Raw genomic sequence first — 19,285 nt, forward strand, 5'->3', positions numbered from 1 at the left:
GCCGCTCTGCATGCTGCTTTACCACTAAATTCTTAGTAGACCCCTGGTCGAGTGTGCCGAGACACCCGTTCAACTATAGCTCGGCTTGGACGTGGTCAGACTTGTTCAGAAATTACCTCGGAGCAGCCTCCGCTTCTCCGCCGAGGTCAACCGTGGCATGCCACTACAGAGCGGGCCGAACCTTCATGCAGCTTTACCACTAAATGTTTAGTAGACCCCACATCGCGCGTGCCGAGATATCCATTCAACTATACGGAGCAGCTCGGCTTTAGGCGTGGTCTGACTGCTGCTTAGAAATTACCCCGGAGCGGCCTCCGCTCCTCCGCTGGGGCCAATCGGAGTCTATGTTTAAGGAATGGTTGTTGATGCCGTAAGTGCGTATATTGTAATATAGAAACGGTATCTGACATTACAATAAAATTTAACCAAATTTACTACACTCCTTGAACGGTCCCAAAACGATGTTTTACTTTACGCTGCCCAAAATGTCCATGATACATTGGAAGTTATTACACTTTGACTAATATTGGTTCTGAGGGTGTTTAGTTAAAAAAGAGGGAGAATGACAATAATCATTCGCACACCTATAAGCTGAAACTAGCGTTTCTTGTTATGAACTATGGGATGCTGTCTATACAATCATTTAGAACCCCATGGATGGCCTTCGGGTGAGAGCTTCGCGTGGAGAAAAGAAAGCTTCAGAAGCTTCTGATCTATAATTTCCTCTTTGTGGGCTGCAGTCTCATCTAATTCCCCTGAGCTTCTTAGCCTAAAGAATAAAATCGTGAAAAGACACACTTACAGTTTGCACTGAAGAAACAGCCCCGTAAATGCTCCGCTGTAGGACCAGCAAAGTATAAGGTAATTCCGCCTGTCATGATACCCTTATCGCGGGCAAACGGGGTGAATGTGTCAACAACCATGCCTCTCTTGGTCTCGGTCTGCTGGAGTATACCGGGATGTATAGCGAATACTCGAAGCTGGGGGTGTTCTAAGAGATCACTATATAAGACACATATATTTTGTTCCCTACTCTATTTGTGTACGTACCAGCATCCAAATATTCAGCCAACTTAATGACTGATAGTTTGCTTGCTGAGTAGGAGCTGATACCGGGTACTGTGAATGATGCGCCCATGCTAACAATAAAAATTATAGTCCCTTGCCCACCGCCTGACTTGATGAAATTATGGGCAATGTTGTAGGATCCTTTAACATTAACTTCCTGAACAGTCAATAATCAGTCTCGGCCAAATGGCAGTCTGCTAAGGGAGACTTTACTTACAAAGTCTCTGAACCACTGTGACGGCTCAATTTCTCCAGTTTTATGGCCATTGTTCATGACCCCGCATGCATTCATAACTACGTCAATCCTCTCAAAAGAAACTAGGGCAGTTTCAAAGACAGATTTGACAGATTGCTCAGAAGTCACCTCAGTCGGAACTGCTATCACCTTCGTTGATGGGGACAACTTCTTGACAGCATCAGATGGTTCCTTCAGTCGCAACTCCGTTCGCCCGGCAAGAATAATTCCTTTTGCACCTGCTTGTGCCCATGCCCTTGCTACTTCCTGTTTTGGTGACCATCAGCAGAGGTAGGAAGCAGAGAAGCGTCTTAGAACATGAATTGCTGCTAGAACAGGACATATTGCAAACTTACTCCTCCAACTCCACCTGTAGCTCCAAATATGAGAACCACCTTTCCTGTCGCTCTTCATGCCGGGTTATTAGGATTGATTGTATCATATAGATCTCGATGGAGGGTTTTTGTGAGCTGAAAAGGGGACGTATAAGCGTTTGGGTCCATGACTGAAGCTGTAACACGGATTGAAATTAAACAAATTTTTATGTTATTCAGGCCCTGTTTACAGTATTTTGAGTAGATACAGCAGAGGTAAAGATGGTTTTATCTCGTTGCAAAATAAGAGAAATCAGGGAAGCCAATTATACCATCAGTACGGTATTATACGGTATGATACAATGAAATTATTAGCTATATTAGAGACCTAGCTCTCCTAAGCCAATCATGGTATGGTTACAGCACAAATAAAGAAATCACTGTACTGAAACAAATCAATAAACACGATTACGATATGAATTATTAATCACATATTCAAATTAAAAAGCCCACCAAATCTTACTATCTTCAAACATCACATTTCCTCTGCGCGCGCTATAGTATACATTAAATTGAAATATCGATATATATAGATGTCTCTTTTTGCCTTCTTCGCACCTCAATTTTTACCCTTACACATATTCCGAAATGGAGAAGAGCAGCGAAAAAGATCTCTCCAAAACGCTACAAACCAAGCCACCAGATGATGTTGATATTTTCCCTGATGGCGGCTTGAAAGCCTGGACTGTTGTCATCGGTGGTTGGTGTTTACTTTTTGTAAGCTCAGGCTGGATAAACTGTAAACAGATCTCCTCTATGTGTTCAGTCAGCTCATTAATAGTTAAATCTTTTAGGTATTGGCGTCTTTCAGACTTATTATGAGCAGAATCAACTCAAAAATTACTCGCCGTCGACAACTGCGTGGATTTTGTCCCTCGAGACCTTTATGATGTTTGCTAATGGTGCGGCTGTCGGAAAGTTCTATGACAACTTCGGTCCTTTTTACGTTATGCTTTTTGGTTCTATTTTACACGTGTTTGGGGTGATGATGATGTCACTCTCGTCGGAATACTACCAGTTCATTCTAGCACAGGGTATTTGTAGCCCGCTAGGGGCGAGTTGTTTGTTCTATGCAGGTATGTGAACAAAATGTGACAAAAAAAGATTTGGAAATTAATAAATGTCACATAATAGCCATCAATGCGGCCAGCACATGGTTTAAGAAACGTCGTGCCCTAGCCCTCGGCATTGTTGTTAGTGGCTCCAGTGTCGGTGGCGTCATCCTCCCGATTTTCCTTCAGCGGCTCTTTGCAAAAGTCGGATTCGCCTGGTCAGTACGAGCAGCTGGATTTCTCATGCTCGGCCTCTGTGTGATTGCACAAGTGACGGTCAAATCACGTCTTCCTCCAAAACCCAAGCCACTCAATTTAGTGGAATTCTTTCGACCCTTGAAAGAAGGCCCCTTCTTGATGATCACCTGTGGCGGATTTTTCTTCTTCTGGGGTATGTTTGTACCCTTCAACTACGTTATAGCTGAAGCTCAAAAGATTGGAATGAATGCCGAAGTGTCAAGCTATCTCCTCGCCATGCTCAATGGTACCAGGTATGAAGGTCTTTTGTTTTCCGCATCAAATTAAAGTCTAACAGGGCCAACAGTCTGTTTGGAAGAATCTTCTCCGGGTGGCTAGGAGACGAATTTGGCCGCTTGAATGTTACCATTTTCATGTCTTTCCTAGCCGGCATTCTGACACTTGCTTTGTGGCTGCCTGCTAAAGGCAGTGCTCCGATAATCGCTTACGCGATTCTTTACGGCTTCTCCTCGGGTGCCTACATCTCGCTCGTGCCAGCAGTGATTGCACAAATTTCCCCAATCCAAGAAATTGGCGTCCGATCGGGCTCCTTCTTCGCATTGACCTCTCTGGCCACCCTCACTGGGAATCCAATCGCAGGGGCCATCACAACGAGGCAAAATGGCGCGTTTTCGGGTTTGCAAATTTTTACTGGCGTCATTTTGATTGTCGGTAGCACTTTCTTTTTGCTCGGTAGAGTGTTGATTGTTGGGTTTAAACCTCAAGTTGTGTAACATTAACTGGTTATTTGCTATGTTACAAGCTCAAACAATATGCGTAATAACCCTAGTGACTCCCAACATTTATTTATTTTCTAATAACTATTTTATATTCTAATTACTCTATACCTCAGGATAGAAAATTAATAAATATTTAAAAATAATTATCATTAAAGATATATCAGTAGCCACTACTCCTAAATAACTCTTAAGTAAATCGGATAAGATAATATATTAATATAAATTTAGAAATATTAAAGAGCTTATAAACATATTATAAAGAAAATATCAAGAATATAAATCTAAACTAATAGCTATAAATAAAATCTATATCTAACTTATTAAAGAATAATTAAACTCTATAACTCTTTCTAAATTAGAAAAATACTAATCAATGTCTAGAATAACAAATCTAAATAATAAAACTAAAATAAAATATATTATAGAATTAAAATTAAATTCAACACTCTATTTTTAAAAATATAAATATTAAAAAAAAGTATCTTTAAATTAAAATATTTAAAAAAAATTTCTCTAAGATTTAAATTAAATAATTTTTATAATAAATATAAAATATTTATCAAAAAACTAAATCTTAATTTAAGAAATATTTTGAATAATATAATATATATCTAGAATATAAAATTAATAAGTAAAAGATAATCTAGATTAATCTTAATTTTTATAATACTTCCTATTCTAGGCTGTCATTTGGTTCGGTTTGGACCGAACTAAACCCGAACTGAAACCCGAATGGTCCGGTTCTGGTCCTATATACAGTGAACCAAAGTGGTTTAATTTACCAAGTCTAGACATGTGAGAGGGAGGGCCGATATAGCAGCAGCCGGACAGCCCTCTCACAGCTATATTTATAATTATAGAAGGGTAAATAGGGTAGCCTCTTAATTCTATGTTAAGTATCTAATTATGTTGCGATTTCTCCTTATTAGATGTTAATTTTTGTAAAGATGAGTGTATTTGAGTGCGTTTAGGGTAGCTTTTTATGTGCATTTGAAGTGTTATTTTTGATATGTTAAAAATAAGCGCTGTACACTGCACATTTGTAATTTTTTTGGTTTTTAATGTGTTAATAGTAAGTGCAAGTCTGTCTTTATAGTTAGAATTGTATTTTGCAGTATTTGGAGGTATTTTGGGATGTTTTGATGATTTTAAAGAATATGTGGTTGATAAATTTGAGAGGAAAGTGGAGTGGGTGGCCGTTTATGGGTAGTGGCCGTTCATGGGTGAAATATGTTAGTAGATAACCGTGCCACCGCGGGATCCGGTGATTGCGCAGGTAGCACAGTTAGTTGCATTTATTTTTGATCTGAGAACTGTCTCACTAGTGTGGTCCTAATGGCTGGGCGATCTTATAAATCATTCTACCTCGCGAGTCTCCAATACCTAAATAATAGGCGAGAGATTGCCTGCCTACCTTTTCTTTCTTTTTCTCTGACTGCCACTAGACAGACTGTGTACACTGGTGCATCCTCATGATGCATTATGTCGCCCGTCACATGCATACACAAAATTTAGGATATATTTGTATGCAACTAAAATATCATCTGCTTTTTAACTTAGTCACTTTCGCTATGCCACTATCAGTAATCTGTGGCGGTGATATTTTGATCTCTCGGGAAAAAAAGGTAGCTTTGGCCCCCAATATTTTTATATGTTACGTGGTTCTTCCCGTATTCCCATTCGCAAAACTGCATTCTGTAGATAGACTAGCACTCCGCCCCATTAGATAACCGTTGACCTACACCAAGAAGGGGTTCCCTCATTCTGAGGGCGATTAATTTGGCTGGCTGACAATAACTTACTCATATTGGCGATCTACCAATCAGGAATAAATCCTATTTTATTAGTCACAACACAAAGTATACTATTCATGTTTCAAACTGGACTTGAAAGTTCCACTGTTCTGAGTTTATATTCCGATCTCCTGGGTCAATAGTCGTATCGCTATTTTTATAGAGAGCGAGGCGAGTTGTCTTAAACTGTGTTCACAGCAACATATCAAAAGAGCGTGGCCTATCCTATGAGAACAATGGTAAATACCCTGGAGTCGCAAGTTTATGACCATACTCTTGTTGTGAAAACCCAATTTTGTGAGATCCGCGGTTTCGAAGTAGGGCGCTGGTCTAGACTCGGTATGGAATTACGCGCCCACCTGTACTCTGCGTTTCGCATGAAATTAGCTGAGTTTGGATATCCAAGTTAGTCCTAGATAGGAAGCTCGAAGATTTTTCCCTTCTTGGCGTCCCTCCGGTGAAGCCTCGTGGGTTCACCTCTTGGATGGTAACGAACGGATGACCAGTGAGACCAAATCAGGCCAAGCTAGCACTAGTCGGAATTATATTGTGCATTGTACTCCGTAATTTAGAGATAGGGATCCCAAATTTCTGCGGCGGTAGTTGCGGCTAGATTCGATAGAAGTGCTCCACAGACTCTAGTCTTGATCTCTCAGGATACAAACGAGAATTCACCTGTTGAACGGCATATTTGGTATTCCTATTACATCCTATTATTTCATCAATGTATTCTAAATCTGAATACTCAAAAAAGTGATCATTCGTAAGCAATTGCTGACAAGCATTCTATGTTAGTGAGATCCAATGTCGGATTTTCAAAAAGCTTGCTATGGTATGAAACAGGTGGCGTCGACCATCTATGCTACATTTGGTCTATCTCCGTAGTTATTCTAAGTTAATCTGAAATACTTGCGCTATGCTCCGACGGATTAAGGTTACACTAGGTCGTAGATCATGGTGGGCCGAAAAATGGACAGATCTAGATTATTATTTGTGAAGCGGTTTATAATTCTTGACCTGTTTGTGACTCCCTTTCTGACAAATATATTACAAGACATTGAAATACCTAAGATTTAGTATTGGCTTTAGACGAATGAGCCAATATATATGTTATAATATTGAGTATAGGACAACCTCACTTCAGCAAGAAAAAACTCAACGGATCTCCGGGTTAGCACATCATTGCCCAGAAAATTCGGCCCGAGGGATGCTCAGACGCTGCGTTATCTTTATTTTTTTCATTACACCAGATTGGATACAGTAATGCACAGCCAATGAACGGCGTAGCACTACGGTAACTGACTCAAAATTGAGTGGCCGTTTCGAGAGCTTGTTAGCTGAGCCCAAATTATGGCTATCTATTACGGCCATTTGAACTACGAATTAGAGTAATTGTGAGATGTATATATAACTGATATACGTATAACTGATATACGTATCATTGGGTTATGAAGAACTCAGACCGGGAATACTTCCATTTGGGAAACCGACCAGCATGTTAAGGACTTCAATTTTTACAATCTGTTTTGCTCTCGTTTGGAGCACGGTTGCTAGCTCAACAGCACCAGCCGCATCAACTCCAAGCATTGCTAGCGCACAGGATGTTGTAAATGAGTACAACAATGTGCTGGCTAAGAACTATAAACTGGATACCTCAAATCGCCCTAACTCCAGACAAAATATTCGAAAGCTGAATTGCGGCACTGGCACCAACCGTCTGCGCGAACGTATGGGTTATCCCGACACAGTCGAAGTTTGGGATTGGAATACTCTCGCTAGCATCACACAAATAGATATTGTGAATCACTATACTACCGATGTCGGCCCCGAGATCAACACAGGTCCTAACGACTCGACTATCAAAGCCATAATGTCTACTGCAGTAGCGCAGGCGTCCACTGAAGGATGGGTTATTGGAGGGACAGCTTCTTTGACACTAGGAAGCAAAGACTTGCCATCCGGGACTGTGACTTTCTCAGCGCAGCATACATCTACTTCTACAACAACAATAACGGAGACAGAAACAGTTGAATACGATGCAACCTGTCCAGCAGGCTATACCTGTTCAATCGAGACCGTAACTTTCGTCGCTAATATCGTTGGCACTTGTTATAATCAAACGTGGTTTGATTTCAGTGGATACAATGTTGGCACTGATGTGCAACTCTGCAGTTTGCTCAACGATAAGGACGGAGGCGCTGGAGATTGTCCCGTACTTAGCACACTCTACGATCATGTTTGTACCCATGGCGTCGGGACTTCTCAACCGAATATTCCATGCGAGGTCAGCACTCCTATCTGGAATGAGAGTGGTAACCTATTAAGTGTTGTGGTTGTGACAACCCAGAAAAACTAGCGCAGGATTCATTACTGCACGTCATATGTGCGACGATCAACTCTTCATAGCACCTATTCTATTCACTATTACTCTCTATTTTCTTTTATTCAAAGTCCTTTCAACAATGACATGTAGAGATTTCTTATACAACTATAGCGAGTTTATTTAGGGAGAAAATTAACTATTTTTTATTAATCTTTTTCTTATTAGATATAGATCTAATTAATAAAACAATAGTTATATAGTATAATATATTATGGGAGTTGATACGTGCACTCAAGATAATACAGCGTACACCCGAACTAACTTTTTGTGAGGAAGGCGTGTAATCAGCTTGTCTAATAACTTACTAGTAGTATTGATCGCTTCTTCGAATCATTGTTGTAAAGTAACTACTAGTGCATTCATTTAGTAGATCCTTCTGTGTCTAGATCAAGCCTGATACTAGCTTCCAACCAGTTACTAACTTCGAAAATTGAAACTCTCGAACAATCACTGGTCGATTCATAGGCGGTTTGAATTTTCTGATCACCGCATTTCCCTCCATATCAGCAAAGACTGACCCCAGAAACGACAACGAGGTACCAAGAACCATCAGAAGAATTTCAATTCTTTTGTCTGTCTGGGTATGGCTGCTACATATCTATCTAGTAGAAAGAGATAGATAGGGTATCATTGATACTTAGGCCGAGCTTTTGGCGTTCAATTCGGCACTCAAAACGCGTGGTTCTGGACCAGAAACGTAGCCCAATGCATTATGCCGTAGACCAGTGGGTCGGTTTGAACATGGTATTATCGGCTACTAGCCTATCGCTTTTGATAATATTATGATCATGGTGCAATGCTAGGCCTTATTTGAATGGTATCAGCTGCTTGACTTACTGCATGACGAGAATGATGCAGAGGTTGACAATGTAATCCTTAAAGCTAGTGCGTGAACCAGGGACCAAATTTGGGATGACGTCACGTCCAGGAGTACCTGTCCTGGATTTACTTCTCACGGATGCATCGAAAAATTCCCGAAACACCTTCCGGGCCGTGAGCCTTGAGAAACGTTACGAGATCCAGTCCGTCCATTGTGACGTGTATGTTTCAGCTTGTCAGCCTTGGGAACGACGACCTTAACATCGGCGCCGTGTGCGCATTGGTTGTGTCACCAACCTACATAGAAATCTGGGCAGAAATTACATCGTTCATCCGGTCACTCACGTGGACAAAAATTTAGTCATTATCAGTCACTCATGTGGACAAAAATTCAACCATCATCCGGTCATTGCCTTAAAGTAGCTTAAGACATCCTAATTTGTCCTTAGCTTTGCATATGTTGGTTTCGTATCACTAGTACGGGCATTTTGCATTGGTGATAGGCCTTTACCTCATACGGAGCTAGGCTGTACATTATATAAAATCTATCCTTTTAGGTGGAGGATAAACTCTCGGCTCGGGCACTTGCAAATCCCGACAGCCCAGCTCTCATAATGCCCGTCCTTGAATTTTCAATCCGCATAGATCTTACTTTACAACCATTCATTCTATCTTCAACTAAAATCAAATGACAGAACCATACGACGTAATTATCGCTGGCGCCGGCCCTGTCGGTCTCTTCCTAGCCTGCGAACTAGGTCTTCGCCACATATCAGTCCTCGTACTGGAACGAAACGCCCAACAAGAATCGCCCTGGAAAGTCGAGCCACTCGGTCTCCGCGGACTAAATATACAATCCGTTGAAGCATTCTACCGGCGCGGCTTACTAGGTAGATTATTCAACCTAGACGATAGACCGCAATACGGCAAGAAACCCGGTTTCCAGTTTGGGGGCCATTTTGCCGGTATGAAGATTAATGTTAACCAGCTGGAGCCGGAGCGCTGGATATATCGATTACCTGGACCGGCTTTCGGTCCTGGCCCGACCAGCATGCATCAAATTGAGAAGGTTCTTACTGAACAGGCGGAGAGCTTAGGTGTGGAGATCTTGAGAGGGTATCCCGTTACTCGTATCGCGCAGGATAAGAATAGCGTTACAGTTGAGGCTGCTGAGCGCTCCTTTAAGGGCAAGTGGCTCGTTGGTTGTGATGGTGGTCGCAGCTTTGTGCGGAAAGAAGCTGGTTTCGACTTTGTCGGGACAGAGACAAATTTGACTGGCTACGCAACGCATATCGATTTAGATTCGCGTGAGAAGCTAAAGACTGGCTTTAACGTCTCTAAGACTGGAATGTACATCAATGTCCCAAATGGTGCGTTTCATCTGATGGAGTTCGAGGATGAGAGCTTCGATCGTTCGCAAGATATTACGTCGGAACATCTCCAAGAGGTTCTTAATCGTGCTATTGGCCGCGACGATGTGAAGATTATGAAGGTCCACCTTGCTTCTTCTTATACCGACCGTTCAATGCAAGCTACAAGTTATCGCAGGAACCGTGTTCTCCTTGCCGGTGATGCTGCGCATATCCATTCCCCTCTCGGTGGGCAGGGAAAAAATGTGGGACTGGGAGATGCGATGAATCTGGGTTGGAAGTTAGCTTCTACGGTCCGGCGGGAACATTTGGAGCAGAGCTCTGAAAGTCCGCAAGATCTGAGCCTTTTGGATACATACGAGAGCGAGCGATATCCGATCGCAGCGTCGGTTCTAGATTGGACTCGTGCGCAAGTCACGGCGTTGAAGCCAGATGCTTTCGGTCGTGCTACACGGGCACTTCTAGAAGATCTTATTCAGACGGATGACGGAGCAAATTTGTTCATTGATCGTATTTGGGGGCTGTCGCAGCGGTATAGACTTGATGAAAATGCCGCGAATGCACACCCGCTTATTGGGTCTAGTGCACCTGATTTTGTGTTTGAGGATGGGTCGAGATTGGGCTCAAAGCTTGAGGGGGGAAGGGGGTTACTCCTTGATCTTGGAGGAGATGCCGCGCTAAACGATTTGGTTGAGAAGTTTGAGGGGGAAGTGGATTATCTTGGTTTGGATGCGAAAGAGAAGTGTAGGCTGAAGGCTTTGTTGATTCGGCCCGATGGGATTGTTTCCTGGGTCGTTGAGGAGAATGCTGAAGCGGACCTTGGTGCTGCGAAGGCTGCGTTGGACAAATGGTTTACGCTATGATTGAAAAAGCACACACAAGCCTTAAATTGACACACTTCTCAAATTGTGGTTTTGCTTTGATGTCAGCTCATAATGATGCGAGTTATTCACACTGCAACCTGCTATACAAATGCCGTGGCTTAATTTCTTTATTTAGGGAGAGAAAAGAGGGCCGGCGCTTACTTGGCTATTTTTATTCGCTGAAGCACTCACCCTGACCTAGATATGGTGGATCGAGCACCAAGATAAAGAATTAATTTCTAAAATCGTTCATAGAGAGCTAAATTGTGAAAATTTATGCATCAATCAAAATAGAAGGGTCCAAATCAGTAAATATTTCTATTTTTTCATCGAAGCAATTCTACTGATGTCCACGTTCCGAGACATCGGAAAGAGCATATTGAGAGAAACAAACAAACCCATTCTTTCTCGTGATATTCAAGCCGTTTGCAACATTGCTTTCGATTTTCTGGATCTGAAATGCTCGGACGTGCTCGGTTACTTTTACGAGAATGGCGGTCATTGATACCGCTAGTAATTACCAAGGGCCGTACTGAATGGACTTGATTATGCCTAAGAGAATGCCCCAGTGTAATGTTCACAGCCCATTTGAAACATCCAAGTATAGTCTGTACATATATTGATAGCGTATTCCATTGCTACTACTAATCGCGTGCTTCTCCTCTAATCAACAGCCTTTATTGAATAATCATTCGATCCAGCCCGACATCAGTGCAAGTCCCATATCGATAATCTTACTATCGGGTCATGTCCCATATAGAGAACGGCGCGATTGGGAAAAGTTTCCTAGCCACAGCGCGACCATCCAATTGGAGGAGAAAGGATGTAGCCGCCACGTATTTTAACAAGCCACGAGACTGCATCGACGTGATATGAGGATCACGAGCGTCCACATTCCCGCTGGTACACGGACTATTACGGTCCCCTGGGCTATCAACCGCTCGCAAGATCTCTGGGGACCCGATGCCGAGAGCTTCGTCCCTTCTCACTGGATTGATAAAAAGAACGGCAACCCGAACAATACAGGTGCTGCGAAGAGTAACTATTCTATTCTGACGTTCTTCCACGGCTGGTGGAGCTGTATTGGCCAAGATTTTGCGAAAGGGGTGCTGAGAGTGTTGGTTGCGGCATTTATGGTTAGCGGATCCGGATTATGTGCCTGCGCCGTATGGAGTGGTCACCGCGAAGCCGAAGGATGGAATACCTTTAAGGCTTAGCAAAGTGGGCGATTGGTAGCAATTCAGTGTAGTCTGACTTGATATCGGTTACGAAGTAAGGAACGGGAAAGTCCGTCACTAGTGTGTAATCGTCACACATGTATACGATCAAAAGAATTCCTTAGGGTCATAGTTAATTTATTTTCCCAATTTATTTTCTAGCCTACAAGAGGAGAAGCACTGGAAAGATACAAGTTACAGTCCACAGGTCTCAGGATTTCCGTGGCCAAGCGACTCTGGTTGCAACTGCAGGGTTTATTGATAGGTCTGATTAAAATGTCTATCTTGTACATAAATGATCAGCGACTTGTAGATTTAAATGATTTGTGTTCACGTGGAATCCACGTAAGGATAGGAATAGTTCCGTCTAGCTTCTGTTATCACGCACCCAATCATAGACTCAATTACAGCAGCGGTATTTTCACAGGATTTAGGTAGTCGATATTATACCGGTGCCCCTCTACGCGAGGCAAAGATGTGTGGAACAAACAATCTCAAAGGCGGCTCTGTTTGCCGTAATTATAGCTGTTCCTCCAACCTCTACGGTGGTGAAGATCGTGATCTTCAATCACTCCTTCCACATCGCAATACCTCAACAACCAAGTCCATAGATTCACTGCGGTAGCAAGCATACGCAGACCGCTATGACCCAAAATTTCTGTGAAGGCTACATATTGCTGGCAAATCCACCATTCGTAGAAACCGAAGGGGATTCCCATCAATTTCATTGTGCCATAAGTTATGAGCGGCGCACCGACCATGTCAAAAAATTCCTGCAGCAAGTCCGCATAACCTGACAAAAGAGGATTTGGATGCTTTGTCGGGTGGTGAGTTCTGTGGAACTGCCAGAAGTATTCCATTTCGTGTGCTGAGCGGTGGAATAGGTAATACCAGAAGTCAAGTATTACGGCATAAATACCAGTGTCAAGTATGATTCATGACCACCGGAGTGATGATGGGCCTTTATCCGAGCGATAGGAGAGAAAAACCATCATCATCGGTCGCAGTATGACAATGGACACTAGTGACTGTACAGTCTTGCTAACGCCAGCATCAGGCACACCATCACGAGCATGTTTGTCTCCATCGAAAAATCCAACTTTGTGCCCAACGCGACGGAGAACATGTATTTCATGTATGGAAATGAGTTGAAACGCCAGGCTGTAGAAAATAAATACAGATAATGGCGAAGGGTTGCGACCGAAGTAACTAATATAGAGTTGATGAAGAAATAGTGGGATGCTGGCGTGGATGAGAACCCAACGATGGAACTATAGTTCGGGTGCGTAAGGAACTTTGTCTACTTTCTAATGAACTAGAACTTCTTTGTCAAGATCCACGTGGTGCATGTTCAAGAGCTCTATAAACCAATGACCTGCATTCCACCGCGTCCGATCCCCACGAACGCCACGTCGACTTCATTGAGTTTTTAGGATTATGTATGAGTGCAGCCATAGGTACAGTAGCAATACTCAGAAACTATTGTATATTAAGTTTGTCTTTATGATAGTGACGATTGGGTTTTATACAGAACGTTTGCGCATGTGACAGTTGATGATGCCGTTTGTGACCGAGGTTTTTTGATATTTCTTGTCGAGAAAAATGCCTTCGGGTCCTATCCACAGTCTGTGAAGTTCCTGGAAATAAAGATGTGACCGGGGATAAGAAACGTGGTGGAGAGCAGGCGGTACAACCATTATCCCGGGGAGTAGTCGATCCAAATGTGCCGAGGTAACCTAACGCTAATACCTAAAGGGTTACAGCATATAATATCCTTAACTCTCTGCATCTTTTGTCACTCGTATGATCATAGATTACCATTTCAAGGATGGGACAAGTCTGGAGCCTAATATTTCTGTCGCCGCCAGCATTGACGGAGGATAATCTCCCAGACCAGACCGGCAAAGTAAGTATTCTGAACTTAACAGCTCCGCGTAAGAAGCTTACAATTTAGGTATTCATTGTCACTGGTGCCTCAGGTGGAATTGGTCTCGCACTTGTTTCAATCCTCTACGAACGTAATGCAAAAGTATATTTGGCGGCCCGGTCTAGAGACAAGGCACGTAAAGCAATAGAAAACATCAAATATGCGTACCCAGATTCTTGTGGACACATTACATTTCTCCAACTTGACCTAAGTGACTTAAGAACCATTCACAAGTCCGCTGACAAGTTCTTAAGTAAAGAGTTGCGACTTGATGTTTTATGGAACAATGCAGGAGTTATGGTACCACCACAAGGATCGAAAACGGCTCAGGGATACGAATTGCAATTGGGAACAAACAATATCGGCCACCATCTCTTTACAAGGTTTCTTCATCCCCTATTGAGTCAGACAGCAAAAATAGCACATCCGGGCTCGGTGCGCGTCGTATGGGTATCCTCCGGTGCTGCTATTAGGGCCCCTATCCCGGCAATCGACTTCACAAATATGGATTACCACCATGAGGAGTTATTTACTTTCTATGATTCTGTTTTTAGAAATAGGAGAATATACAAACGTGAAGTCCAATCTAATAGTGGGTATAATTAAGTTGATATACTAGTTATTCACAGAAATATAATATTCATCACATGAAATACTCATCTATTATATTTTAATATCCTTCTATATGTTATACCGAGTGCATAGCAATGACTCAGCTTCATTAACAGTTGCATAGAATTGGATATGATCACGAATAGATGTGACAATATGACAATGCTTATTATCCTATTCATAGCCGGCCATTTGTACACTTCTTCTACTAACTTCTTTAAAGATGAAAAGAATTCACATATCTATTTAGGCGTCCAGTGTCAACCAAAGTTTTCTGATGTTGGATCAGAAATATCCATGAGATGATCATGACCTTCTGCAATGTTTCGAGAACTAATGCCTACTCGAACAGGCAAGACAAGATCTCAAGGTGCTTTGGACAGCCTAGTCCATGACAAGAATGGTATAGACGGCCTTTTCTTGTGAAAGACGTGCGATTGAGATAAATTAGAGGTCGTAGTTATGACACTGGCCAGTAATGTCGCAGTGAGCGCTTTCAACAAATACATGTTTTCCTCTTCTGTATACAGAACAAATTCGACGGTACTGTAACCTTGAATAAAAATATTTGATTTATGAATAGACCGCTGGTACTGTACATGAGCTCTGCTGCAATTTTCTCATAGCAAATCCAGGATTGATCTAACCCATTCAAGATTAAAAGTAATCAGTTTTCATCATCTCCTCTTTAGCAGACGTATATTACATTACTAGTGTCTACGGTCTCTCTCTAAAGATGTGAGGGAAACCCGAGTGGATGTGTCAGCTCGCTATCACTTAGCAAGACGCAGGTGGGAGATCACTTACCAGATACGGCAGAGGTTGCCCTGAAAACGGGTCGATGATCATCTTTTAGTGTGAGAACAGGTCTCCAGAACCTAGGTATTTAGGAACCCGACAACAAACGGCTGAAAACTTGTCTGTGCTATTGCTGATCGGATAGTTGGCAGTAGATGAACTATGTTGTGAACAGGAAAACAATTCCACCACTAGCACTTTGTACTTAAATCACCAACACGACGGTGTTAGGCTCAAGAATGTTCTGAACACCCGCACGCTTAGTCAATATTCGCGTGTAAAGATTTATGTCTGATTCAATTTACCTTATCAAGGTAGTCCCCACTGTGACCACGGAATTGAACTCTCCTATAGGTAGCATTTCCAACTGCCCGATAATAGGGCACAAGTTTAACCGTATCAGAGCACCTATTAGACAGGGGTGCTTTGTTGATCTCCACTTATCTAGGCAGTTGAATACTCAATTTTCGTCTTCTTGGAATAACGAAATCAGGCTCGTGTAGGGCTTTTTTTCAATCTAGTAGATATTATGGGCCACACAAGCTTTTCATATCCCACCTGCGCTGTGCGCAATTCATCTGAAAATTGAATCGGAAATCTATTTAGCCTGTTCTATGTCAGGGAAATGAGCATCAAACATATCCACTTAACAATATTTTTTTTTAGGCTTTAAGGATCAGACCCATCAAATAGGTGCATGACATTGCTCGAAATTCTCCCCTCTGGTACACGGAAGGCCTGTATACAGATTCTGGGAGGATGTAACGGACGTAGCAATCTTGACCAACAACTCGAGTACATCTTAATCTAGAGGGTGATTTTTTTGGTCTGTACACAGCCCGGTGCAATAAGCAGGTCAAATCGGGAATACAACGACAAGTGAAAACTTCCCTCACCTGAGACATTCCACTTCGATAGGCAAGTGAAGCATGCTATTTTATGAAGATCCTTATTGTTTACTCGGCATCTGGTCGGAACATTAGTCCCTATATTCCACCCCTGTCATGTACACTGTAAAAGGCTGATTTCGAGCTACAAGATCTCCCGATTACTGAGACATTCGTAATGGAAAGATCCGCCCAAAACATCACCGTTGTAACCCTCCTGTAATACCTTTCATTAGATGTAATGTTTAATTTTGTTTCTTCCACATACACGGCCTTGTGCTACTCTCCCTACTCTACACTTCCACAATTTTCCCAACTCAATCCCGATACGGGTTCGTAGAAGGAGTATTAAACGGTTTTGCGGCACAAGCATCCGAAACTTTACATGTATCGTAGAAGCCAATAGCCCAATAGGATTATGTGAAGATCTTTGTTCGAGTACCTTTTGCCTTAGAGTACAATTACTGTAATGAGGAATGGAATGTTTTTCAAAATTACAAATTGTACCTAGTTTGTCTAGAATGGATTGACAAACCTCTATACTGCTTTCTCTTAGCGTCACCGCTGCGGTGTCTCGAGAATATCTATTTAACAGGACTAAACACGCGTTCCGACGTCAACATGTCAGGTATCAACCTCTTAACATTTGATATTCTAGATAGTACTTATTTAACATCTCACTCGAATATGTTACTCTATCTTCTCTTCGGCTGGGCTGCTGGCGCGGCCGCTTTGTCTATGCTAGAAGTGCACGAAAAGCGCAGTATCTCGAGCACCCAGCTCTTCGATATGAATCCAATCCCCAAGGATTCAATGCTACAGCTGCGGATTGGTCTAACACAGAGTAATTTGGACCGTGGATACGACTACCTGATAGATGTGGCTGACCCGTCCTCGAAGGTAATATGGTCCCCATTTCAGGCCGAACCAATTCTGACAATAGAGGCCTCAACAGAACTACAGCAAGCATTGGACTGTTGACCAAGTGGTTGCCAGGTTTGCCCCTAATCGGGAATCAGTGGATCTTACCATGGAGTGGCTCACAGAAACAGGGATCACGGACGTTCGTCAAAGCTCTAACAAAGGATGGATCCTCTTGAATGCACCTGTCTTCCAAATTGAGAATTTATTGAATACCAAATTCCACGAGTATAGCTCTGCGGACGGCGTTGTGAGGATCGGTTGCGAAGAATATTCCCTACCGCAGCACCTCCGCCAACACGTGGATTACATCTTTCCCGGCGTCAAGTTGTCTCCGCCAATCAAACGGTCCGGGACGCGGAAGCGGGCCTGTTTCGGCAGGAAGTCTCCTTCGAACGTGGCTATCGTATTGAATACATCTTCCAGCACTGAACATTGCGGAACATCCATTACTCCGCCATGTTGGAGGGCACTGTACGATATACCAGAGCAGGGCAATGTCAGCATTCCGGACTATACCATGGGTGTATTTGAATATGGGGATACTTATGCACAGGAAGACCTAGACGAATACTTTGCCGCCTACGCTCCGTATGTGCCAACTGGGACTCACCCGAAGCTTGTTTCTGTGGATGGAGCTCAAGCCCCTGTGCCAACCAGTAGTGACGAAAACGACGGTGAATCTGATCTCGATTTCTCAGTTGTTTACTCTCTGCTCGGCGCCATCAATGTGACGCTATTCCAAACTGCAGATACGAATGCAACACTGCTAGACTCGTTGCTTGATGCGATTGAGGGACCGTATTGTGCTGAACAAGAACTGGAAGCAGGATTTCATTGCGGCGTTGCTAGTCTGCCTTCTGTCCTTTCAATATCTTATGACACTCCTGAGTTGTTTGATGAAACATTTCTTTCACAAAAGAGGGCTTGCAACGAGTTTATGAAGCTCGGGCTGCAAGGCCATACCATCATTGTGTCGAGCGGCGACTATGGAGTTGCGAGCAACCCCTCGTTTGGATCATCTGGTCCTTGCCCGAATGGATGCATTCCCCAGGGGCTTAATAATACTGGAGAGCACTCCTTTCACGGAACCATATTCTCTCCTTCATTTCCAACGAACTGTCCCTACGTGCTATCTGTGGGTGGCACGCAGTTGTCACCCGGACAGACAGTGAAAGATCCGGAGACCGTAATGAACACTGACCGTTTCATCATTGACAATTGTTCTTCACCGTTCTTCTTTGCCAGTGGAGGCGGTTTCGCCAATTACTTCCCGCGCCCTCCATACCAGAATGCCGCAGTTTCCACTTATCTAACTAAATATGCCCCAAGCCACCCATACTATTATTCGAATTATATCGACGTGCAAGATCGGACCACTACCATCGGACACAATGGTGGCGTGTACAATCGCGGCGGCCGTGGTATCCCCGATGTATCAGCCAACGGAGCCCACATGCTCGGATACTTTGGTGAACTCAATGAAGCCGATGGAACCAGTATCTCCGCACCAATCTGGGCTTCCATTGTGGCCCTAATCAATGCTGAACGCACTGCGCATGGTAAGAGTAATGTAGGGTTTATCCAGCCGACATTGTATCAAAATCCACAAATGTTTCATGATATTACTACAGGCGGGAACCCGGGGTGCAATTCTACGGGATTTCCGGCAAGCGTGGGCTGGGATCCTTCCACTGGACTGGGAACTCCCAACTACCCTGCAATGTTAGAACTATTCCTTGGTCTGCCTTAGTGTTCTCAACAAATCATCGAGCCCATGTTCGTGACGGCAATACACAAGTCGGTTCCCTGTTAATGCCAATGCTGTGCTTAGATAGATATGGTGAGTTAAGACATCTGGCATACGGTCACGATATTTTATTTGATAGCAGATGTCTACCAGGGAAGGAAATGGAAATGGGTTTGATCATTAATTTTCTAAATCAGAAACGAAGATGATCATGTCTACAAGTGTTGTAATTGCAATCA

General features: G+C 43.0%; 8 protein-coding genes across 8 annotated transcripts; 6 read left to right on the forward strand and 2 right to left on the reverse strand.

Moving 5' to 3' along the window:
* Window positions 1-614: 614 nt before the first annotated feature.
* Window positions 615-1,717, reverse strand: BGW36DRAFT_412153 (uncharacterized protein; the record flags this gene model as incomplete). The annotated part of the gene is made up of 5 exons (XM_046219202.1): window positions 615-755; window positions 803-991; window positions 1,051-1,225; window positions 1,286-1,563; window positions 1,660-1,717. The coding sequence occupies 5 exons, from the start codon at window positions 1,715-1,717 to the stop codon at window positions 640-642; spliced, it is 816 nt and encodes a 271-aa protein (XP_046065667.1). The 3' UTR covers window positions 615-639.
* A 444-nt stretch (window positions 1,718-2,161) lies between these two features.
* BGW36DRAFT_390680 (putative MFS monocarboxylate transporter) lies at window positions 2,162-3,777 on the forward strand. Its single transcript, XM_046217510.1, has 4 exons — window positions 2,162-2,416; window positions 2,472-2,753; window positions 2,812-3,220; window positions 3,274-3,777. Exons 1-4 carry the CDS (start codon window positions 2,266-2,268, stop codon window positions 3,698-3,700), a joined length of 1,269 nt encoding a protein of 422 aa, XP_046065668.1. The 5' UTR covers window positions 2,162-2,265; the 3' UTR covers window positions 3,701-3,777.
* A 3,217-nt stretch (window positions 3,778-6,994) lies between these two features.
* BGW36DRAFT_441428 (uncharacterized protein) lies at window positions 6,995-7,921 on the forward strand (the record flags this gene model as incomplete). The annotated part of the gene is made up of 1 exon (XM_046221555.1): window positions 6,995-7,921. One exon carries the CDS (start codon window positions 6,995-6,997, stop codon window positions 7,853-7,855), a length of 861 nt encoding a protein of 286 aa, XP_046065669.1. The 3' UTR covers window positions 7,856-7,921.
* A 1,387-nt stretch (window positions 7,922-9,308) lies between these two features.
* BGW36DRAFT_441432 (putative pentachlorophenol 4-monooxygenase) lies at window positions 9,309-11,205 on the forward strand. The gene has a single exon (XM_046221556.1). It carries the CDS (start codon window positions 9,390-9,392, stop codon window positions 10,932-10,934), a length of 1,545 nt encoding a protein of 514 aa, XP_046065670.1. The 5' UTR covers window positions 9,309-9,389; the 3' UTR covers window positions 10,935-11,205.
* A 601-nt stretch (window positions 11,206-11,806) lies between these two features.
* BGW36DRAFT_433325 (cytochrome P450) lies at window positions 11,807-12,151 on the forward strand (the record flags this gene model as incomplete). The annotated part of the gene is made up of 1 exon (XM_046221257.1): window positions 11,807-12,151. One exon carries the CDS (start codon window positions 11,807-11,809, stop codon window positions 12,149-12,151), a length of 345 nt encoding a protein of 114 aa, XP_046065671.1.
* Window positions 12,152-12,555: 404 nt separating this feature from the next.
* On the reverse strand, window positions 12,556-13,606 carry BGW36DRAFT_401717 (uncharacterized protein; the record flags this gene model as incomplete). Its single annotated transcript, XM_046218777.1, has 6 exons — window positions 12,556-12,644; window positions 12,690-12,985; window positions 13,097-13,422; window positions 13,447-13,458; window positions 13,492-13,526; window positions 13,558-13,606. 6 exons carry the CDS (start codon window positions 13,604-13,606, stop codon window positions 12,556-12,558), a joined length of 807 nt encoding a protein of 268 aa, XP_046065672.1.
* A 415-nt stretch (window positions 13,607-14,021) lies between these two features.
* BGW36DRAFT_275761 (uncharacterized protein) lies at window positions 14,022-14,603 on the forward strand (the record flags this gene model as incomplete). The annotated part of the gene is made up of 2 exons (XM_046210186.1): window positions 14,022-14,057; window positions 14,106-14,603. Coding segments are annotated over 2 exons (534 nt in total), but the record flags the coding sequence as incomplete, so codon positions are not given.
* A 2,510-nt stretch (window positions 14,604-17,113) lies between these two features.
* Window positions 17,114-19,218, forward strand: BGW36DRAFT_351564 (peptidase S8/S53 domain-containing protein; the record flags this gene model as incomplete). The annotated part of the gene is made up of 2 exons (XM_046213358.1): window positions 17,114-17,275; window positions 17,331-19,218. The coding sequence occupies 2 exons, from the start codon at window positions 17,114-17,116 to the stop codon at window positions 19,047-19,049; spliced, it is 1,881 nt and encodes a 626-aa protein (XP_046065674.1). The 3' UTR covers window positions 19,050-19,218.
* Between the last annotated feature and the right edge of the window lie 67 nt (window positions 19,219-19,285).

Source organism: Talaromyces proteolyticus (genome assembly GCF_021365285.1).
Source record: "Talaromyces proteolyticus strain PMI_201 chromosome Unknown BGW36scaffold_15, whole genome shotgun sequence".
NCBI lineage: Eukaryota > Fungi > Ascomycota > Eurotiomycetes > Eurotiales > Trichocomaceae > Talaromyces > Talaromyces proteolyticus.

Coding starts and splice junctions, on each gene's coding strand:
- BGW36DRAFT_390680 (XM_046217510.1), top strand. CDS start 2,266: ATGGAGAAGAGCAGCGAAAAAGATCTCTCCAAAACGCTACAAACCAAG. Junction 2,417..2,471: donor AAGCTCAGGCTGGATAAACT/GTAAACAGATCT, acceptor TAAATCTTTTAG/GTATTGGCGTCTTTCAGACT. Junction 2,754..2,811: donor GAGTTGTTTGTTCTATGCAG/GTATGTGAACAA, acceptor GTCACATAATAG/CCATCAATGCGGCCAGCACA.
- BGW36DRAFT_441432 (XM_046221556.1), top strand. CDS start 9,390: ATGACAGAACCATACGACGTAATTATCGCTGGCGCCGGCCCTGTCGGT.